The 17,180-nt window shown below is 36.7% G+C and overlaps 3 protein-coding genes and 1 pseudogene across 3 annotated transcripts; 3 read left to right on the forward strand and 1 right to left on the reverse strand.

Annotated features, from left to right (window-relative positions):
* Window positions 1-1,508: 1,508 nt before the first annotated feature.
* On the forward strand, window positions 1,509-6,228 carry LOC113064345 (adenylosuccinate synthetase isozyme 2-like). The gene is made up of 13 exons (XM_026235104.1): window positions 1,509-1,799; window positions 2,087-2,189; window positions 2,350-2,418; window positions 2,704-2,754; window positions 2,906-2,972; window positions 3,557-3,664; window positions 3,914-3,995; window positions 4,086-4,212; window positions 4,328-4,482; window positions 4,585-4,709; window positions 5,041-5,138; window positions 5,264-5,413; window positions 5,530-6,228. Exons 1-13 carry the CDS (start codon window positions 1,581-1,583, stop codon window positions 5,580-5,582), a joined length of 1,407 nt encoding a protein of 468 aa, XP_026090889.1. The 5' UTR covers window positions 1,509-1,580; the 3' UTR covers window positions 5,583-6,228.
* A 155-nt stretch (window positions 6,229-6,383) lies between these two features.
* Window positions 6,384-8,399, forward strand: LOC113064357 (snake venom vascular endothelial growth factor toxin ICPP-like). The gene is made up of 5 exons (XM_026235121.1): window positions 6,384-6,973; window positions 7,527-7,566; window positions 7,738-7,925; window positions 8,041-8,111; window positions 8,284-8,399. Exons 1-5 carry the CDS (start codon window positions 6,860-6,862, stop codon window positions 8,300-8,302), a joined length of 432 nt encoding a protein of 143 aa, XP_026090906.1. The 5' UTR covers window positions 6,384-6,859; the 3' UTR covers window positions 8,303-8,399.
* Window positions 8,400-9,100: 701 nt separating this feature from the next.
* Window positions 9,101-13,653, forward strand: LOC113064350 (syntaxin-5-like). The gene is made up of 11 exons (XM_026235113.1): window positions 9,101-9,231; window positions 9,702-9,902; window positions 10,049-10,119; window positions 11,481-11,536; window positions 11,622-11,692; window positions 11,792-11,908; window positions 11,986-12,042; window positions 12,114-12,195; window positions 12,288-12,385; window positions 12,463-12,584; window positions 13,087-13,653. The coding sequence occupies exons 2-11, from the start codon at window positions 9,705-9,707 to the stop codon at window positions 13,238-13,240; spliced, it is 1,026 nt and encodes a 341-aa protein (XP_026090898.1). The 5' UTR covers window positions 9,101-9,231; window positions 9,702-9,704; the 3' UTR covers window positions 13,241-13,653.
* A 957-nt stretch (window positions 13,654-14,610) lies between these two features.
* Window positions 14,611-16,682, reverse strand: LOC113064353 (protein RD3-like; annotated as a pseudogene).
* Window positions 16,683-17,180: the final 498 nt, after the last annotated feature.

Here is a 17,180-nt window from a genome sequence, read left to right on the forward strand (position 1 = left end):
ACTCGCTGAAGCACTATTTCCCCCAATCCAATGTGGAGTAGCGTCGAGCTGGAAGCGAGAGCGGGAGCGAGCGAGTTTGAATGAGAGATGAAGTTTACATCTTTATTATTTCGGTTTTGACGTTTTTCCAACATTATTTATATTAAAATATGTTATGTAGGCAATAACCCAGTTTAATATTTGACTAATTTACCGAGGTGGCATCGTCGTTAACTTACAAAAATTATGATAATTTGGTGGATAATTTAAATTTTTTCTTTAATAAAAGGTAGTCTATTCTGATGTAAAATTAATGGTCGCCTGAGGACGCTCTACAACCATCTTATCTGAGTTCAAAACCCTGCGTGAGTGAGTGTCAAGATACTAAAAATAATAAATACATAATTCTGAACGTGTTTATGTGTGTTTATTTTTGTTCTCAGTACGTTATTTTAATAGCATTTAATGATTATGAACATAAAAGCATTACAAAAAAATTAATAATTATATACCATCGATGAAACCACAAAGCTGACGCGGAGGTATGTATAACTGCAATATAAAGTAATTTTGAGTATTTTTGCTATTAGTATTATTTTCTAAAATTAGGTACATGTAATATAAAAGTACATATGCCAATGTTTTTGCAACAGCTCCAAGTCTCACGCGCAGTGTAGGCTATGTCACTGTCCGAATCCGTTCACTTATTTTTTTGTTCACTTTGTTCACATATAGTGAACTCAACTGTCATATACTATATAGGGATTAGTGAATGAGGGAGCGATTTCAGACACAGCTTAGGTGTGCGAAGTGTAGGTAAACGAGTCCGGGAGCAGGGGAGAAACACAGGTGGAGCAACTAAACAATAATGAGGTCACAAGTTGGGCGTGGTCAGAAAAAGACAGGAGAGAGAGCACATGGCACCAAACATAGACAGTAAAGGCACCAAACAAAACAACAGTGACAGAAAGACAGAAGACTGTGACACATGCTAGTTACATGCTAGCTTCAATCTTTCTGGCTAGGCTTTTTCAAGCTAACTTAAAGTATGCCCAAAAACTTTACTATGTAGTTATTATTATTGTTAAATTAAAGTAAATATTCAGACTACTAGATTTACTCGTTTGTAGAGAGGTTGACAGCTGTTATGGTTGAGCAAACGGAGTCTGAGCAAAAATATGAACTATAATAAGATGCACACAAACAATGTTTGTGTAAAGTAATAAAGGACGTAATAGAAGAAAAAAAAAACATCAAACGTAATAAATGTAAGACTTCTATATTACCAGACCATCTACCCGCCAAAACACGCCCGTGAAATGATATATAACAGGCGTCTAAACCGGTCAATATCACCATCCTGTGGAAAATAAATAAAATTAAAAATTCAATTTTCAATATTAAGTCTCACTCCCTCCAATTAATTTTTACAAGCATGAATGTTCTTTGTGCAGTGTTTTCGGCCATGTGTTTGGAAACTCCACCACCACGTTTGTTTATTTGCGGACTTTTATTTTGATACTTTTATTTTGGGCGATTTCGCGCGCAACCATGTTGCAGTTGTGTAGCCGCGTTTGAGTTGTCCCTCGCACTCTTTCATTATGGCTGCGGACAGTACGATGTCTAATGGTCAGGAAACGGCCTCTCTGAACGGTGAACCCGTGCTCAAGCGCTCCAGAGACAGCGTTGACTCTCTGCGGATCCCGCGGGAGCCCCAGAATAAAGTGACCGTCGTGTTGGGAGCTCAGTGGGGCGATGAGGGGAAGGGCAAAGTGGTCGACCTCTTGGCAATGGACGCCGACATTGTGTGCAGATGCCAGGTGGGTGTCCAACCGCTCCTCTCGCTTAATTTCTGTTAAGGAGAGTCTGCTCAATCGTTAACGTTATGTCTGTATTGTCTGAGGCTTGCTGTTATTAGCCTGCGGTAACACAAAAGAGGAAGGAATCCCTTACAGAAGCTGCAACACTAACATCACAATGAACAAAGTTTATTTTATTCTTTGCCATCGTCACTTGTTGCCAGGACAAGTGATGTAACGTTTCCTGCGGCTAGATTTTTATATTATCGCGATACTTACGTTCATGCTTAACAGCTGTGTATCATCAGGGAGGAAATAACGCGGGACACACAGTGGTGGTGGACTCGGTGGAGTATGACTTTCACTTGCTGCCTAGCGGCGTTCTCAACAAAAAGGCCGTTTCTTTTATTGGTATGTTTTTGTTGTACCTTTCCCCCATTTTATTTTTATTTTCATCTCGTAGTATGTATGTAAGTTATAATGTTTTTCTTAACCTCAGTTCATTGTTTGGAATCAGATACTGAACTATTGACTTGTTTGCTGAGATCTTTTGTTTTGGTCTGTCCCGCAGGAAATGGTGTTGTGATACACTTGCCAGGACTTTTTGAGGAGGCTGAAAAGAACTCACAGAAAGGCAATGGTAAATTGGTAAACCTGTTTAAGGAGTAAACTACAAAATATTGATTATTTGTAATATCAATTGAATAATCTATTTATTTTTAATGTGGGCCATATCAAGTCATATCAGACAAATTGTTTACTGCCAAAATCTACACAATTAAAAATATAGCTTGGTGACATTTGCTGATTTTTTATTTTTACTAAATGAGCATGTAATGAATGAATGAATTATTTACTTAAATGTACCACTGTACTGTTTTTTTTGTTTTCCTATGTATGAGTTCTTTTGGTTTGTTTAATTTAGGACTTCAAGGATGGGAGGAACGACTGAAGATATCTGACCGGGCACATATTGGTATGGTTCTGTTTAACTTCATCAGGTCTTGAGTAAATTGGGTTTATTCCTGAAGATATTGACTATTTGCCGCATGGTGTCTGTCAACTAAAAATAGCAAGTAACTAATATCTATGCCATTGGAATTGGCGCTCTTCTGTTTTCTGTGTAGTTTTCAATTTCCATCAAGCTGTTGATGGGATACAGGAGCAGCTGAGACAGCAGCAGGCTGGGAAGAAGTGAGGTTTCTTTTTTTTTCTTTTTTTTATAAAAGCTTAACGTGTAGATAATTTTCTTCAATATCAATATTAGGGCTGGGTATCAATGCAGATGTTCCAGATCGATTAAATTTCGATTCACAAGCTCTCAAATCGATTTTCAATTCTCGATTCAACTCAATGATAAAAAAAATACTGTATTTATAAAAAAGAACAGTGAACATAAGTTTCCAAGTAGGTAATTAATAAAAAGAAATTAAGAGCCACAAACCTGTATATTAAACACTTGGGTACATTAAAACAGAACCCATCTCCAATTTTCAAATGCATACAATTATCTTAAATACAATACAATTTTGATTCAAAATGAAAAATGTATGCTGAAAAAAGTCAGAACAGTCACATTCCTTGATCACAGGATCCAGTTATTTCATTTTTAAGATAAAACAATCATACAAAAAAAATCGATTCGTGGCCTTTGAGAATCGATGTTGAATCGACCATGTTTTAAAAAATTATTAATCTAAAAATCCAATTTTTTTTTTTTTTTTTTTTTTTTACCCAGCCCTAATCAATATTGAGTTCACCCTTCTTTTGTTTTTCAGTTTGGGCACCACTAAGAAGGGCATTGGACCCGCATATTCCTCCAAGGCAGCACGTAATGGACTGAGAGTGTGTGATCTAGTCTCAGACTTTTCAGTCTTTGAGGAAAAGTGAGTGTATTAATATATTTCTTTTAATTTTTTTTCAGGAAACTTTATATGAAAATAGGCATATCTGACTTTTTTTTTTTCTCTATGACATTTAGAACTGCATGTTTATGTAATCCTAATTGTTAATTGTTTATAATTTTATGTGTATATATATAATTTTATTCTTATTGTAGGCTACAAATCAATGCCTCAGTGATCAGATTGACCCTAGTGGCAGAGAGTTAAATACATGTAAATATCTCTCTACAGGTTTCGGGTTCTGGCTGGTCATTTTCAGACCACATATCCTAACCTTAATATTGATATTGATACTGAGCTTGAGCAACTGAAGGTGATTAGTGTCTTGGCATCTTTCAATTTGATCTGCGACGCTGCTAATTCATGAACTGGCCAAGTAATATTTTCTCCATTTCACCCACAGGCTTATGCTGAGAGGTTACGTCCTCTAGTAACTGATGGGGTTTATTTCATGCACCAAGCTCTCAACGGGCCAAGTAAGAAGATTCTGGTGGAGGGAGCCAACGCTGCATTACTGGATATCGATTTCGGTATTAACAGCAATCCTGCATAAAATGGGACATCCACTGGTGTGCTTAAGAGATTGAGGACAGTGGAAAGTGTATTTTCCAGTGTAAATGATGCAAATGTTTCCATCTCTTTCAGGGACCTACCCCTTTGTGACCTCATCAAACTGTACTGTCGGAGGCGTTTGCACAGGTCTTGGGGTCCCCCCATCTCATGTGGGCCGTGTGTATGGAGTGGTGAAGGCCTACACCACAAGGGTGGGAGTGGGGGCATTCCCTACTGAGCTAGATAATGTGAGTGTGTTGTAAAGAGTGAGTCAGAAGGTAAAACTCTGTGACATTCCCTCACATAAATCATATTTGAAAATGTTTATTGTTCTTTTTGATGGTTTCTAGGACACTGGTGATCTGCTTCAGAGCAGAGGAAGGGAATTTGGTGTAACAACAGGCAGGCGGCGGCGCTGTGGATGGCTGGACCTGGTTTTGGTTCGCTATGCCCACATGGTTAATGGTTTTTCAGCGTGAGTTGTTAAGTGTTTTACCACTCAAAAACTTAGTATTTTACGCTCAATACAGCTGCATTCATTAAATCAAAAATTTTACCAATAGAACAGTAATATTGTAAAATATTACAATTCAAAACAATGATTTGTGATTCAAATATATTTGAACGTGATTTTATCCATGTGATTGCAAATCATACTAATATGCTGATGTGTGGTGCTCAATAACATTTCTTATTTTGAAAACGGTTGTCTATTAGTTTCGTTTTTGGTAGCTATGGCACAGGTTGAACTTTTAATAAGTTTGATTTAGTTAATTTAGCTATACTTTTCCTTCTGGTTCTCTCAGCATTGCACTGACCAAGTTGGACATTCTTGACACATTGCCAGAAATAAAGATTGGCATAGCCTACACAGCTGATGGAAAGCCTCTTCCCAGTTTTCCTGGTAAGTTGATTATTTGTTGTTACACATTTTCATATATCTCATATATTACAATGATATTCACTTATAAACAGTTATATTGTAACATGTACAATATAGGCATTGAACCATATAATTGTGTATTTCAGCAAACATGGATGTCCTCACAAAGGTTCAAGTGACTTATGAGACGTTCCCTGGCTGGTGTTGTAGCACTGAGGGAGTCCGCAGTTTTGATGAGCTGCCTTCACAGGCACAAGCTTACATTAGCTTTATCGAGAAGTTCCTGGAGGTTCCAGGTAAATACACATACTGTGTAGATGACTTGCATATGTAAAAATGTAACCTGCTGATATGCTTAGAAATGTCCAAATGTTCATGAGATTTTTTTTTTTACTTTTTTTACTCTCTTCAGTGAAGTGGGTGGGAGTTGGCAAGTCAAGAGAAAGCATGATAAAGCTGTTCTGACGAGGAAATCAGGAAAGGCTAAACTTCATTTGATGGTCTGCCGGGACATCCATAATCATGACCATTTGAGGACCAGAACTTTCTTTTATGCATCAGCACTGAGATTGACTAACTGTCCCACTCAAAGGAACACCAGCATTGTGTTTAGAGGTCTGGTTTGAGCACCAGAATCACTTTCCTGCATTTGTAAATCCTTGACTCATGCCTATTTGTTTCAAAGGACATCAGAACATACCTCTGTCTATCACTAGTAGTTGTCTGAAGTCTGATTAATTAGATTTTCCACTGTATAGAGTGTAAATTGATCATTTTCATTGCTAATAGGTGGATAGAAGCAAAAAGATTTTTAATGTTTTCATGTACCATTTATTATTATCTTTTTATTGTATTCCAGTGTGAGGGGGCAAGCATTAAATCTTTTTAAGTGTTTGTTTATACTCAGTTTGACATGGTTTGAAATACCAAAAGGGACCTTCAGTCTTTGTGATATTGGGGAAATTTTTTTTTAATTGTCAATGATTATTGCATTCAGACGCTGACCTTGAGAGAAATAGAGAGAGAGAGATATACATTGATACATTGCATTCCACCTAGTGCATGAACTCCTCTGCTGCTGTTATTTTTGAAGAATAAATTGCAAAACTAATTATGGTTTTAAGTGAATGTGTAAATGCACTTTTACTTGACTATATATGACCTTGAACCACAAGACCAGTAATAAGTGTATAGTGAGATCTATTAATAAGCTTTCCATTGGTGTATGGTTTGTTTGGATAAGGCAATATTTGGTACAACTATTTGAAAATCTGGAATTTGAGGTTCGAAAAAAAAATACAAATATCGAGAAAAAAGCTTTTAAAGCTGTCCAAATAAAGTCATTAGCAATGCATATTACTAATCAAAACTGAAAATTTTATGTGTTTACGTTAAGACATGTTCAAGATGTCTTAATGGAGCATGATTTTAACTTGATATCCTAATTATTTTTGGCTTAAAAAAAGATAAGTTTGACCCATACAATGTATTTTTAGCTACTGTGATAAATATATCCGTGCAACTTAAGACTTTGTTTTAATGATTAATATGAACAGCGTTAAATATTGTATTTGACAAATATATGTCACTTTTAAAGCAACGCATCCTGTTTTTTTTTAAGACTTAAAAAAAAATATATTTTTTCAGAATTATCTATGTATTTTGCAATCTCAGTCATCATGAGCACATGGTGAGTAACAGTTTAATCGGGAAATAGGATTCAAGTGAACCGTGTAATCGGAATGATCAGCAGTCTAACGTTTGTCTCGCGAGGCAGAAGTTCAAGTATAATGCTACTTTTTCTGTGTGTGCTGTATCTCGTCCTGTACCACCAGGCATCTGGGATGAACGTTCAGGTATAATTAACCTTTTTTTTTTGCCATTATGTAAAAGTTTATTATAGGAACCTATATATTAATTTCAGTTTGTGCTATTTCATTGTGACTAACTGATCATGATTATTTGCTAAATGTTTTCTCCGTTATCCTAGTTTTTCCATCTTGTACGCTTATTGTTGAGTGGCATTAAAACTATTATTAAATGCCGTGATTTTTCAAATCCATGATAGGCAATGTAGTGATGTAACTTCTTTTCTGTAGTACGTGTTTTGGTGAATGACGTAGCATGATGCAGTACGTGCCTATAGGCTCATCATGTCTGTTGAGATGTAGCTTACACACAACTATTTTAGTTTGTAGCACAAGTTTTCGGTCTGCCTCTGTTTTTATAGGAATACACCCTATTAAGAGAAAAACACAAAATCTTTACGAGCAAATTATGGCAAACCTCACATTTCAGTAATTCTGAATGCAAAAACTGAATGCAGTAACACTAAAAACATTTGGAATTAATTAATCACAAATAAATAAACCTCGAAATTTACCAAACTGTTGAATCTTTAACCCACAGCATCGTCAAAAGCGAAATATCGGCCAAAAGTCTGTTCCAGGTAGGCTATACACACTCTCTCTTTCTTTCTCTCTCTCTCTCCCTCTCTTTCTCTCTCTCTCACTTTCTCTCACTTTCTCTCTCGCTCACTTTCTTTCTCATTGGTCTGTTTGTAAGTAGGCTACTATCAAGTTGTATAGACATAATTATGTACATATGTTTTTTTTTTTAGCATGGATGTTATACGAACGCAGCCTTTGCGAGCCCCGTGAAACGCTTGTTAAAGTTGAGGATGAATTCCCCGAGGTGATGAACATGCGTATTTTCCCCTCCTGTGTGCCCCTGAAGCGCTGTGGAGGCTGCTGCTCTGATGAAGCAACGCTGTGTGTGAATGTGAGCTCGTACACCACTGTGATGCAGGTATGGACATGTTACTGGTTTAGTTCATGTCATTTCTGGTTTACTTCTCTTCTCTTTCTATTTATTTATTTTTAATTTTTTGTAATTATTATTTTTTCCAACTACAACATTACAGTTTATGCAGTTGAATGTGCAAGGGGAGACTATTGATCTGCAGTTTGTTGAACACAGCCAGTGTGAATGCAGGTAATGCAAAGGTTGATGACTTATATAAGCAATAATTAATGTATTATTTCATAGAACCTCAGTAATGCATATATCTGTATCATTTACATTTAGATGTGGCAAAGTTAACTTCTCATGGTGTTTTAATAATAATAATAATAATTATAATTATTATTATCTTTCTTCTTTAAAGGTTCAGAGACCAGCTATGATGCTTACTGGAAACAGCTCATCCATGCCACATAAATTGTGATCTGCTTATTTAACCAGTTATCTTATATTTTATGGAGTTATTTAAATGAATTCGTATTACTAACATTACTGATATATGAAATATATAATTATAACAACATTACTTTTATATTTAATATGATGTAAAACATGTTGCTTTATTTAAGAAAAACACTTGCAATTCACTTATGTACAATTATTTATTGTTACTTTCGGTTACTTTCCAAAACATTTTTTTCATTCAGTTTTTTTTTCATGCAAATTCATCATACAAGACGATATAAGAACAGACATTGCTTCTAGTAAATGTAATAATTTGCATTAATTTATAAGATTGTCAAAACATGGTACATTCAGAATATAGTGCCTCAGTTTTGATTGCTTTAATAAAAAGCTTTTAACTCAATCATGTGCTTGACTAATTTAACATAACTTTTACTTTGATGAAAAAAAAAACAATCAATGTCCATAAATCATCGTGATATCTTTAACTCACTTTAACTTTAACTTAACTCATCTTTAACTTAATCTTAATTTCTTTTGTTATGCTTCTGAAATGTTTTTAATCCTGTAACATTTGAGAACAATACCTTATTTTATTTATTTAATTATTTATTTTTATTCATTTTATTTATTTTCATTGTGAAATCTGCTTTTTGTTGATGCCTTCCTTACCTGTTTTTCTTATGCTGTTGTCTCGACGAGAGTTTGTAATAAACATAAAAAAAATAAATAATAATAATAATAAAAAGAATCTTAATTTCAAACACAGTTTCACAGCGCCACCTAGTTTGGACAATAATAAGAGATCTCCTTTAAGAATACGTGGCAGTGACGTCAACATCGGTGTTAAGAACCCGGATATTGTTCACGACCAGCGGAGTTGTTCAACCAGCGGAGAGGCAGAGTGGTGAGAAATGAATCTTTGTATCTTCAGCTCATATGTTGTCATTTCCCAATCACAAATCAGCGCTGCTCGTTTATTTATGTATTCAGACGCATGTGACGTTTTAAATTGTTTGACCGATGAAAACATTATAATGATACATTCAGCTACACATTTAGCTTAGCAGGTAGCAAGAGCAGGCTTACATAAAAAAGTATGAAAATGATTGCTTAATAAAAATATACGCAGATGACATGCAGCCACATTCTTTTGTTTTTATAACAGTGACATTGCAGATGACATCAATAGATAAACAGAAGTTTCTAGACATGCTCTGGTCAAAACAGCTGTCAATTAAGTTGATCAGTGACAGAAAAGACATTTACAATTACACTTATTTTAATTTTAGGATTCTGATCAAAAGCAAAGTAAAATTGGAAGGGAGTTTTGCTGTTAAAACACTTTAACATTGATTTCTCCTCTCTTATCATAAGGTGATGTTGGTGCATCGGCGTCACGGTCCTAGAAGCAGCCAGGACGGGGTGTACACTGGGCCACCTCAGACCCAGACCCAGCTGGAAACCCCCCTGGCTGTCCCAGCACCCATCACCCCTGTCATAGACACATTCAGCATGTCCTGCCGAGACCGTACCAGTGAGTTTCAGTCTGTGTGCAAGTCCCTGCAGGGGAGACAGGTGCGATAACTACTGATGCATATAGTTCAGTAGCCTGCAAGTGGCTAATAGATTCAATAATATAGTCTCCCTTCGTGGAGTTTGTGTACATACTGGTAGCATGAGTTAAAAAAACACCACAAAGTTTTTCTCTTGCTCTTTTTCAGAATGGAGCACAACCTGTCAGAACTGTCCACAGTGCAGTCAGACAGCGGAGTGAATTCACACTCCTGGCTAAGTGAGTTATACTCTCAATCAGTAAAGGTTTAAGAGGGAAAGTGTGTGAATGTTGGATTTGCTTGGATTCTGATGAAGATCAAGTCGCATCAATACACATGAGTAGTCTGCTTAAAAGAATTACACTTTGGTAATCTTAATATCAAGATGAGATCTAACTGCTTCTTACTCGCTAAATCAGTCACAAGTACAATTATGTAGGCACTTACCAGCATAAACAAAAAGTTGAAAGTTGTGAAGGAAAGTTTATTCTATCAAATAGTGTATAAAGAAGTATTAAAGTGCCTATTATGGATTTATGAAAATTACCTCATTACTCATGCAGTGTGTAACAGCTCTGAGTGAATGAAAACATCCTGCGAAGTTCTAAATCTGAAAGTGCAAGTTCTTGTCTCTCAAAAGAAAGAGTCGACTCTGAATCATTGAAACAAGTCATTTTTAAAACGAATCCCAAGACGTTTCATGTTGACATCAACATATTGCATGCCTTGTTGGCATTCATGCTCTAAATCATGGAGAACTTTGTATAATTTAAACAGATGAGTTATAAAAAGAAAAAAAATCACCCCTCACAGTTGTCAAGAAGGCCAAAACATATTTTTTCTACTGTAAAGTTGGACATTTTACACAACTCCCTTTTGGAGCCAGTTTCTAGCTGCCAGTCGATGAATTGAAGTTTAAGTCACTTCCGTGTTGGTTTCAGAGAGAGACTGGAGGGTTGCCGCTTGATAAACCTGTTGTTAGAGTCTCCCAAAACTAAAATATGATCCTTTCATTACCCACAACAGGGGCCCTTTCATTCTTAAATAACATTTTTACAGCATTGGTGAGCATAAGAGACTTCTTTCGAAAGCATTAAAAATAAACATTGAAATGTTAGTGCTTTGGGCTTTTGTTTTTCAAGAATTAATTTTTATTATGATATCAGGACAGTTGTATCAGATTGACATTTTTGACATTGTAAAATAAAAAAGTCATATTTTTTACGTATTTGTCAGTAAATGAATAGATTTGAACAAACAAAAAGAAATAAATAAGTGACCATCACGTGACTGACCTAAACGTTAGACTTCAAATTTGTGAATCAGCATTTAGCTGACTCCTGACTGCTGTTAGCTTTTGAAGCTTCACACTCTTCAGTCTATTGTTTGTTTATCGTTGAAGATCGGCTCAAATTTTATGTCAGACCAACTTCCTGGAAAATCCAAAGGGTTTACGGACTTTTTCCTGCAACTGTCTTTAATATTGGCATGAGACACTGCATTTGACATATAATTTATTCAGACCTACTTAAGCTTTAATGGTCCGTGTTATTTCATCGACTTGACCTTATGACAGATATTGACTGCATCTTATTAACAGGCGAATTGGAAGAGACCTCAGCAACACTTTTGCCAAGTTAGAGAAGCTCACAATCCGTACGTATCTGGTCTCCCTCGCCATCTCACACATGTACCACTGTGGACTGTTTTGACTTGTAACTCGATCCGTGTTCACTTGCAGTGGCCAAACGAAAGTCCCTTTTTGATGACAAAGCAACTGAAATTGACGAACTCACTTACATTGTGAAACAGGTTAGTGTGCTTGTTACTTCCCCTTTCGGAAGGACACATTATTCTGTCTACTTATTTCATATTGTAATGTGTCTCATAACTGTCTGTCTGTTCACTCAGGACATCAACAGTCTTAATAAGCAGATAGCTGGCCTGCAGGAAGTCGTTCGATCACGGAGTGGACAGAATGGCAGACATCTCCAGACACATTCCAACACTATCGTAGTCTCCTTACAGGTATTCACCTTTGGCCTTAGTGTGCCGTCACAAATCAGTGGACTTCCGCTTGAAATAACACCCTGTTTTCTGTCTAGTCCAAACTGGCATCGATGTCAAGTGACTTCAAGTCAGTCCTGGAAGTCAGAACAGAGGTAATTGAGCTGTTTTTTTAAGTGTTCGATCCATCATGGTACAGCTCTGTAAATGTGTATCTTCTGTTTAGAACTTAAAGCAGCAGAGAAGCAGACAAGAGCAGTTTTCTCAGACTCCTGCCTCATCCTCTTCTTACCACACCAACAGCTTCAGTAAGAGCAGCTCTACTTGTGAAAAAAGCACACATTGTCCACCTTTAAACATTTCTGTAGTTATCTCTCCCTTTTTGTTTCTCTTTCAACAGACAATTCAGTGCTTATGCAGGACGACTCCAAGAAGACTGATATCTCTATAGATATGGACCTCGGCTCCAGTCAGCAGATGCAGTTAATCGATGAACGGGTATTGATTGATTGTTCATTGGCTGTTTTGTAACGGTACAGCTGCAGGGAAACTGATTCAAGTGTGTGTTTGTTTAGGATTCGTACATTCAGAGCCGTGCAGACACTATGCAGAATATAGAGTCCACTATTGTGGAGCTCGGCTCTATATTTCAGCAGCTGGCTCACATGGTGAAAGAACAGGAAGAGACTGTACAGAGGTGAGGGGACAACTTCAGTTATTAGAGAGGAACTGGAAGTAAAATGGAAACTAATAAAAAATGAAGGGCTGAAAAGAAATGTAAAAAAACTAAAACCAATGACGGAGTGCATAATGGAATTACTGAAACCAACTAAAATAAAAGCCAATTCAAACCCTTCATGAATAATAAATACAAGTGAATAAATAATGCTAAAATAACTCTGATCGATATCCAGAATTGTAGACTAAATTCAAACACCAGTCTTTATTTGATTTATTTATTTTTGTTTCCATTTACAGTGTCTATTCAATAAGCAAGTGTGGGGTTTTTTTCCATTTGCTTCCATTTGCGGTTTGGTCTTCACTGTCTATGATCATAATGAAAATCTCTCTGCCGTTGTAATCGGCTCTTTAACTGCCACAGTAACAATTAGCCAGCAGTTCCTTTAGTAAATGGTACCAGTATCATAAAAAAAAACAAAGAATAATTCCTTTCATTAAACTTCTCTCTTCCCTGACAGAATTGATGCCAATGTCGAGGACACTCAGCTGAACGTGGAGCTAGCGCACTCAGAGATACTCAAATATTTCCAGTCTGTGTCCAACAACCGCTGGCTGCTCATCAAGATGTTCCTGATCCTCATCATTTTTTTCATCGTCTTTGTGGTTTCATGACCTGATGTCCACTCTTAAGAGATGCAGGTTTCAGTATTTGAGGAATGAAAGGGGCTGTTCTCTCAGACTTCTTTCATCTTTTCTCTGCTCACTGGCCGCCGAGCTCTGTTTTAGTGATCTTTTTCCTCAAAATGGATGGAGTTTAATATTCATAAGCCTCAATTCTATATAGGCAGGGCATTTGTCAGTTTGTAACAGTTTGTCCATTTAAATTTCAATCTGATATGTTTCTATATCTGTATATGCAAGCTCTTGGAAATGATTGTCTATAATTTGGTTTTCTAAATCACACAGATTGCGGAGATATCCTTGAGGAAAGCCAGCAGTCGTCTCATGCATACAAAAAACCACCCACCATTTTAACAGATTCTGTGTGACTTATGATTGTATTAATCATGATATACACCTTTAGACATCATGTGTTCTGAAACCTTTTTATACATTTTGCAGTTTTTCTCTCTGTTGTCTAAATATTATAGAGAAGTCTTTATTTAGGGGTTAGTTACAGAATCCCTCTTATAGTAGACCACCAAGACACGTCAAGAGACTGATGCTTCTATACTTTTATGGGGACTGACTAAGGCTTAATGTGTATTCTTTCTAGTTTCGGATTTTGGGATCCATTACCACTTTGCACAACATGTTAATACGGCTAGTTCAGCAGGTGAGAAATCAGTATTTGAGCTAGTGACATTTTCCAAATTCCATTTCATTGGTTGTTTTTATCATCCTTCACAAGCTTGTTTGTACACTGCCATTTGTATCTCTTTGTACAGTCTCCAGGGGGGTCCATGAGAATACCGCTTTCCAGTTCTCAACATAAATGATGTTTTTTAGAGAATACATGCATTTGTGTTTAACTGGACTTCTAGATTTGGGGAAAATCCCACCCCACCATTTGTGAAATGCATACTGTAAAATGAAAGAAGTGAAGAAAACTAATGGAAATAGAAACTCTATGCTTGGTTGTAATGTCTGTTGCTGTTTTTCTTTTTTACAGTAACATATGTAGTTACTGTTTAATGAACGCTCATAAGATAATTAATGAAGTTAATTAAAACTATTTTTAAATAATTGAAAAGTGACATTTTTAAAACTATGTTTAACTCTTGCATTTGATAAATACGCCACATTTGAAGGAAGGGGAAAGTAGAAAAAGGTTAATGATGATGAATCGGCGAGATCTTTATTAGCATCTATGGTTCCCATGAAGAACCATTAATATCAGTAGAACCTTTGCACACTTAGCAAAAAGCTATAAACTGTCACTGGGGCAGTATCCTTTCAAAAGGTACTAATATGTACCATTTAAGGGTAGCTTAGGATGCCAGCTTTGTACCTGGAGTTTCCTACTCCAAACATAGCTTTGTTCAGGTCAGCGCTCTTTCTTCCACTACACTGATATCCGGCATGCTTCGGATCCTCCTGTTTCTGTGGATATTGTCTTCATCCTCGTCGTCCTCCTCAGTGTCACGCCTGTCTGTGACTCTGCTCCACAGCGGTCTGATGCGGATTCCGTGAGCCCAGGTTGGATGACAGACCATGCTCTTGCTGCGGTTGGTCCGAGTCTTCAGTGCTCTCTGAAGTGTGGCCTCCCCTCCTCGGCCTCGTCCAGGAAGTTACACAGGACAGAACGGAACAGACGAGACACCTCGCTCACCTCTGGCTCTACCTCTACCACCTCTTTCCTCAGCCTAAACAAAAGTAGATTATGCTCAAAGATATAGATTGTTTAAATCATGCATTTGTCCAACAATTATTGTCCATACAATTTTCCTCTGAATGTTTGAAGTTACTTTAAAGCAGTTTTGCCTTAGCTAGGCTGACGGTGGCAAACTTTTGAGTGGTTAAAACATACATAGATCTTTCCATGCAAAGGATTTGACAAAAATGTTTGACCTGGTTTTAAATAGTAGAATTTAAAACGATAGATATACTGTTCAAAATTAAGAAGAAGAAAAAAAACTATTAGGTCACTTTCTGCCTAAACTTGGTGGCAAAAAAAGGCCTCTGCTATAAAAACCGACATCACTGCCCATTAAAATCAGTTAAGAGGTAGTTGCAGAACACTTGATCAATTTTTTTTTTTTTTTTTTTTTTTTCTTATGTGTTTTCATGTTGTGCCCCTTATTAGGGAAGGTTAATATAAAAAAAGTTAGGCTGTTGAATTTTGTTACATTTCAGTAAAAAAAGAAAATCACTTTGTTGCATTCCAATGTGATTTTTGATTGTAACTTAATTATATACATATTTAAGATAATGTAATCAGACTACTTTTTTGATTACGTTTAGATTATTTTTGACCTAACTCGTTTATTACATTGATTTAAATAGAAGAATATTGTACCATACTTATATCAAAATGCAAAGAAAATATTCAATTTTTTGCTATTGACAACATGAAGTCCATTAAACATTACATAATCAAGGTTGCCAAAAATGCGGGTCGTAAGTTAAATGAAAAGCAGAAAATTAATCAAAATCATAAAAAAACTTAAAATAAAATAAAAAATGTCATTTTAACAGACTGCACGCCCAGATTTACGGACAGAATTTTCTTTTTAAAAATCGACTCCACTTAAAGTAACCGTATGTTGCTGTCTCTGAGATCTAGCATTGTTAGCCACAGTCTAGCCTACTACTGACACAGGCCTACCTGAGAACGAGGGGACCGCACTGGGAGGGAGAGACCTTGGCACACAGGTCCTGAAGCTCCAGTATCTCCCCAGCTGGAATCTCATAGGAAGACTTCTGTGGAGGTGCAGCCAGCCAGCTGTAATCCACACTGGAGCTGCGCCTGCGGTTCTCCGTCGTCCTCTCCTGGCGGAGGCGCTCAGTGCGCTTCACCAAAGAGCCCAGCTCCAACATCAACATGTTAGTTACCAGTTCCTCAGGCGAGCGCTGACCAGGAACCTGGGGTTCCTTGGAAAACACTGATGACCAGAGGAACATCTGAAATGGTAAAGAACGTGTAAGTGAATGATAAACCAAATATACAGTGATTATTGTGCACCAAAACACATCAATTTTTTAAAAAAAAAGGCCTACTCTAGTCCCACAATATGTCATAAATTATAAAAGATATATGGTTCAAGGTTTATGGCACTTACCTTCTCCTAGACATGCAAGGGGTTGGTTATATTCCCACTGGGCCTTTCCATCAAATTAGTCTGAAATATTTACGTAGGACCACACGTGTATTTACCACATGGCAGTTAGTTGTCCTTCTCAACACCAGATAAAGAGCTAAAGATAATCCCTTATGATTATAATCTACAGAAGATCTTCATTTCAGACGTTCATCACTTGGAAAGGAAAAAACAATTTAGTCAAAGTAAATTATCCTTCCAAACAAACCAATCTGTAAGCAAACTGTGCTGGTGGATGTCTAGCTTAGTCATTCTGATGAAGTATTCTGTATTAATAGGATTATTTCTTTTAAGGGTTACACAACATCGAATTAGATCCCAATCCTGTCTCAATAAACACTGGCAAGGCCCCCTGCTGTCCTTTTAGGTGAACAAAATGAGATGAAATCAGATTAGTAACAGAGAAATACAAAAGCTTTGCTGTTCTCATGTTTCAGACGGGTCCATTCCATTTCCCTCACGCGGAAGAGACCGAAGTTGTGGAGTATTACGTAATACTAATATTTGCCAGAACTTGACTTTCAAGCAGAAGAAGCTGGAGATCAAAGTTTAAAATTGATTTAATTTCTCGTCTTGTTATGATCCTAATAACAGTGAACTTCTTACTTTTATTCTTTAGCCTCCTGTCTCTTCACTCTTGTTGAAAGCCCAGGGAAATTGCTAGGATTAGATTAATGTGTAATGTAAGAGTTCTTAAGTACTGGTGTTTTCAGGGATCAGAGCTGCCACTCAGCGTGTTGTTCTCAGTCTTATTAGGAATCAGAAAAAAAGACAACTCAGCTCAATTTTTT

The sequence above is a fragment of the Carassius auratus genome, chromosome 46 (assembly GCF_003368295.1).
Source record: "Carassius auratus strain Wakin chromosome 46, ASM336829v1, whole genome shotgun sequence".
NCBI classification, from domain to species: Eukaryota; Metazoa; Chordata; class Actinopteri; order Cypriniformes; family Cyprinidae; genus Carassius; species Carassius auratus.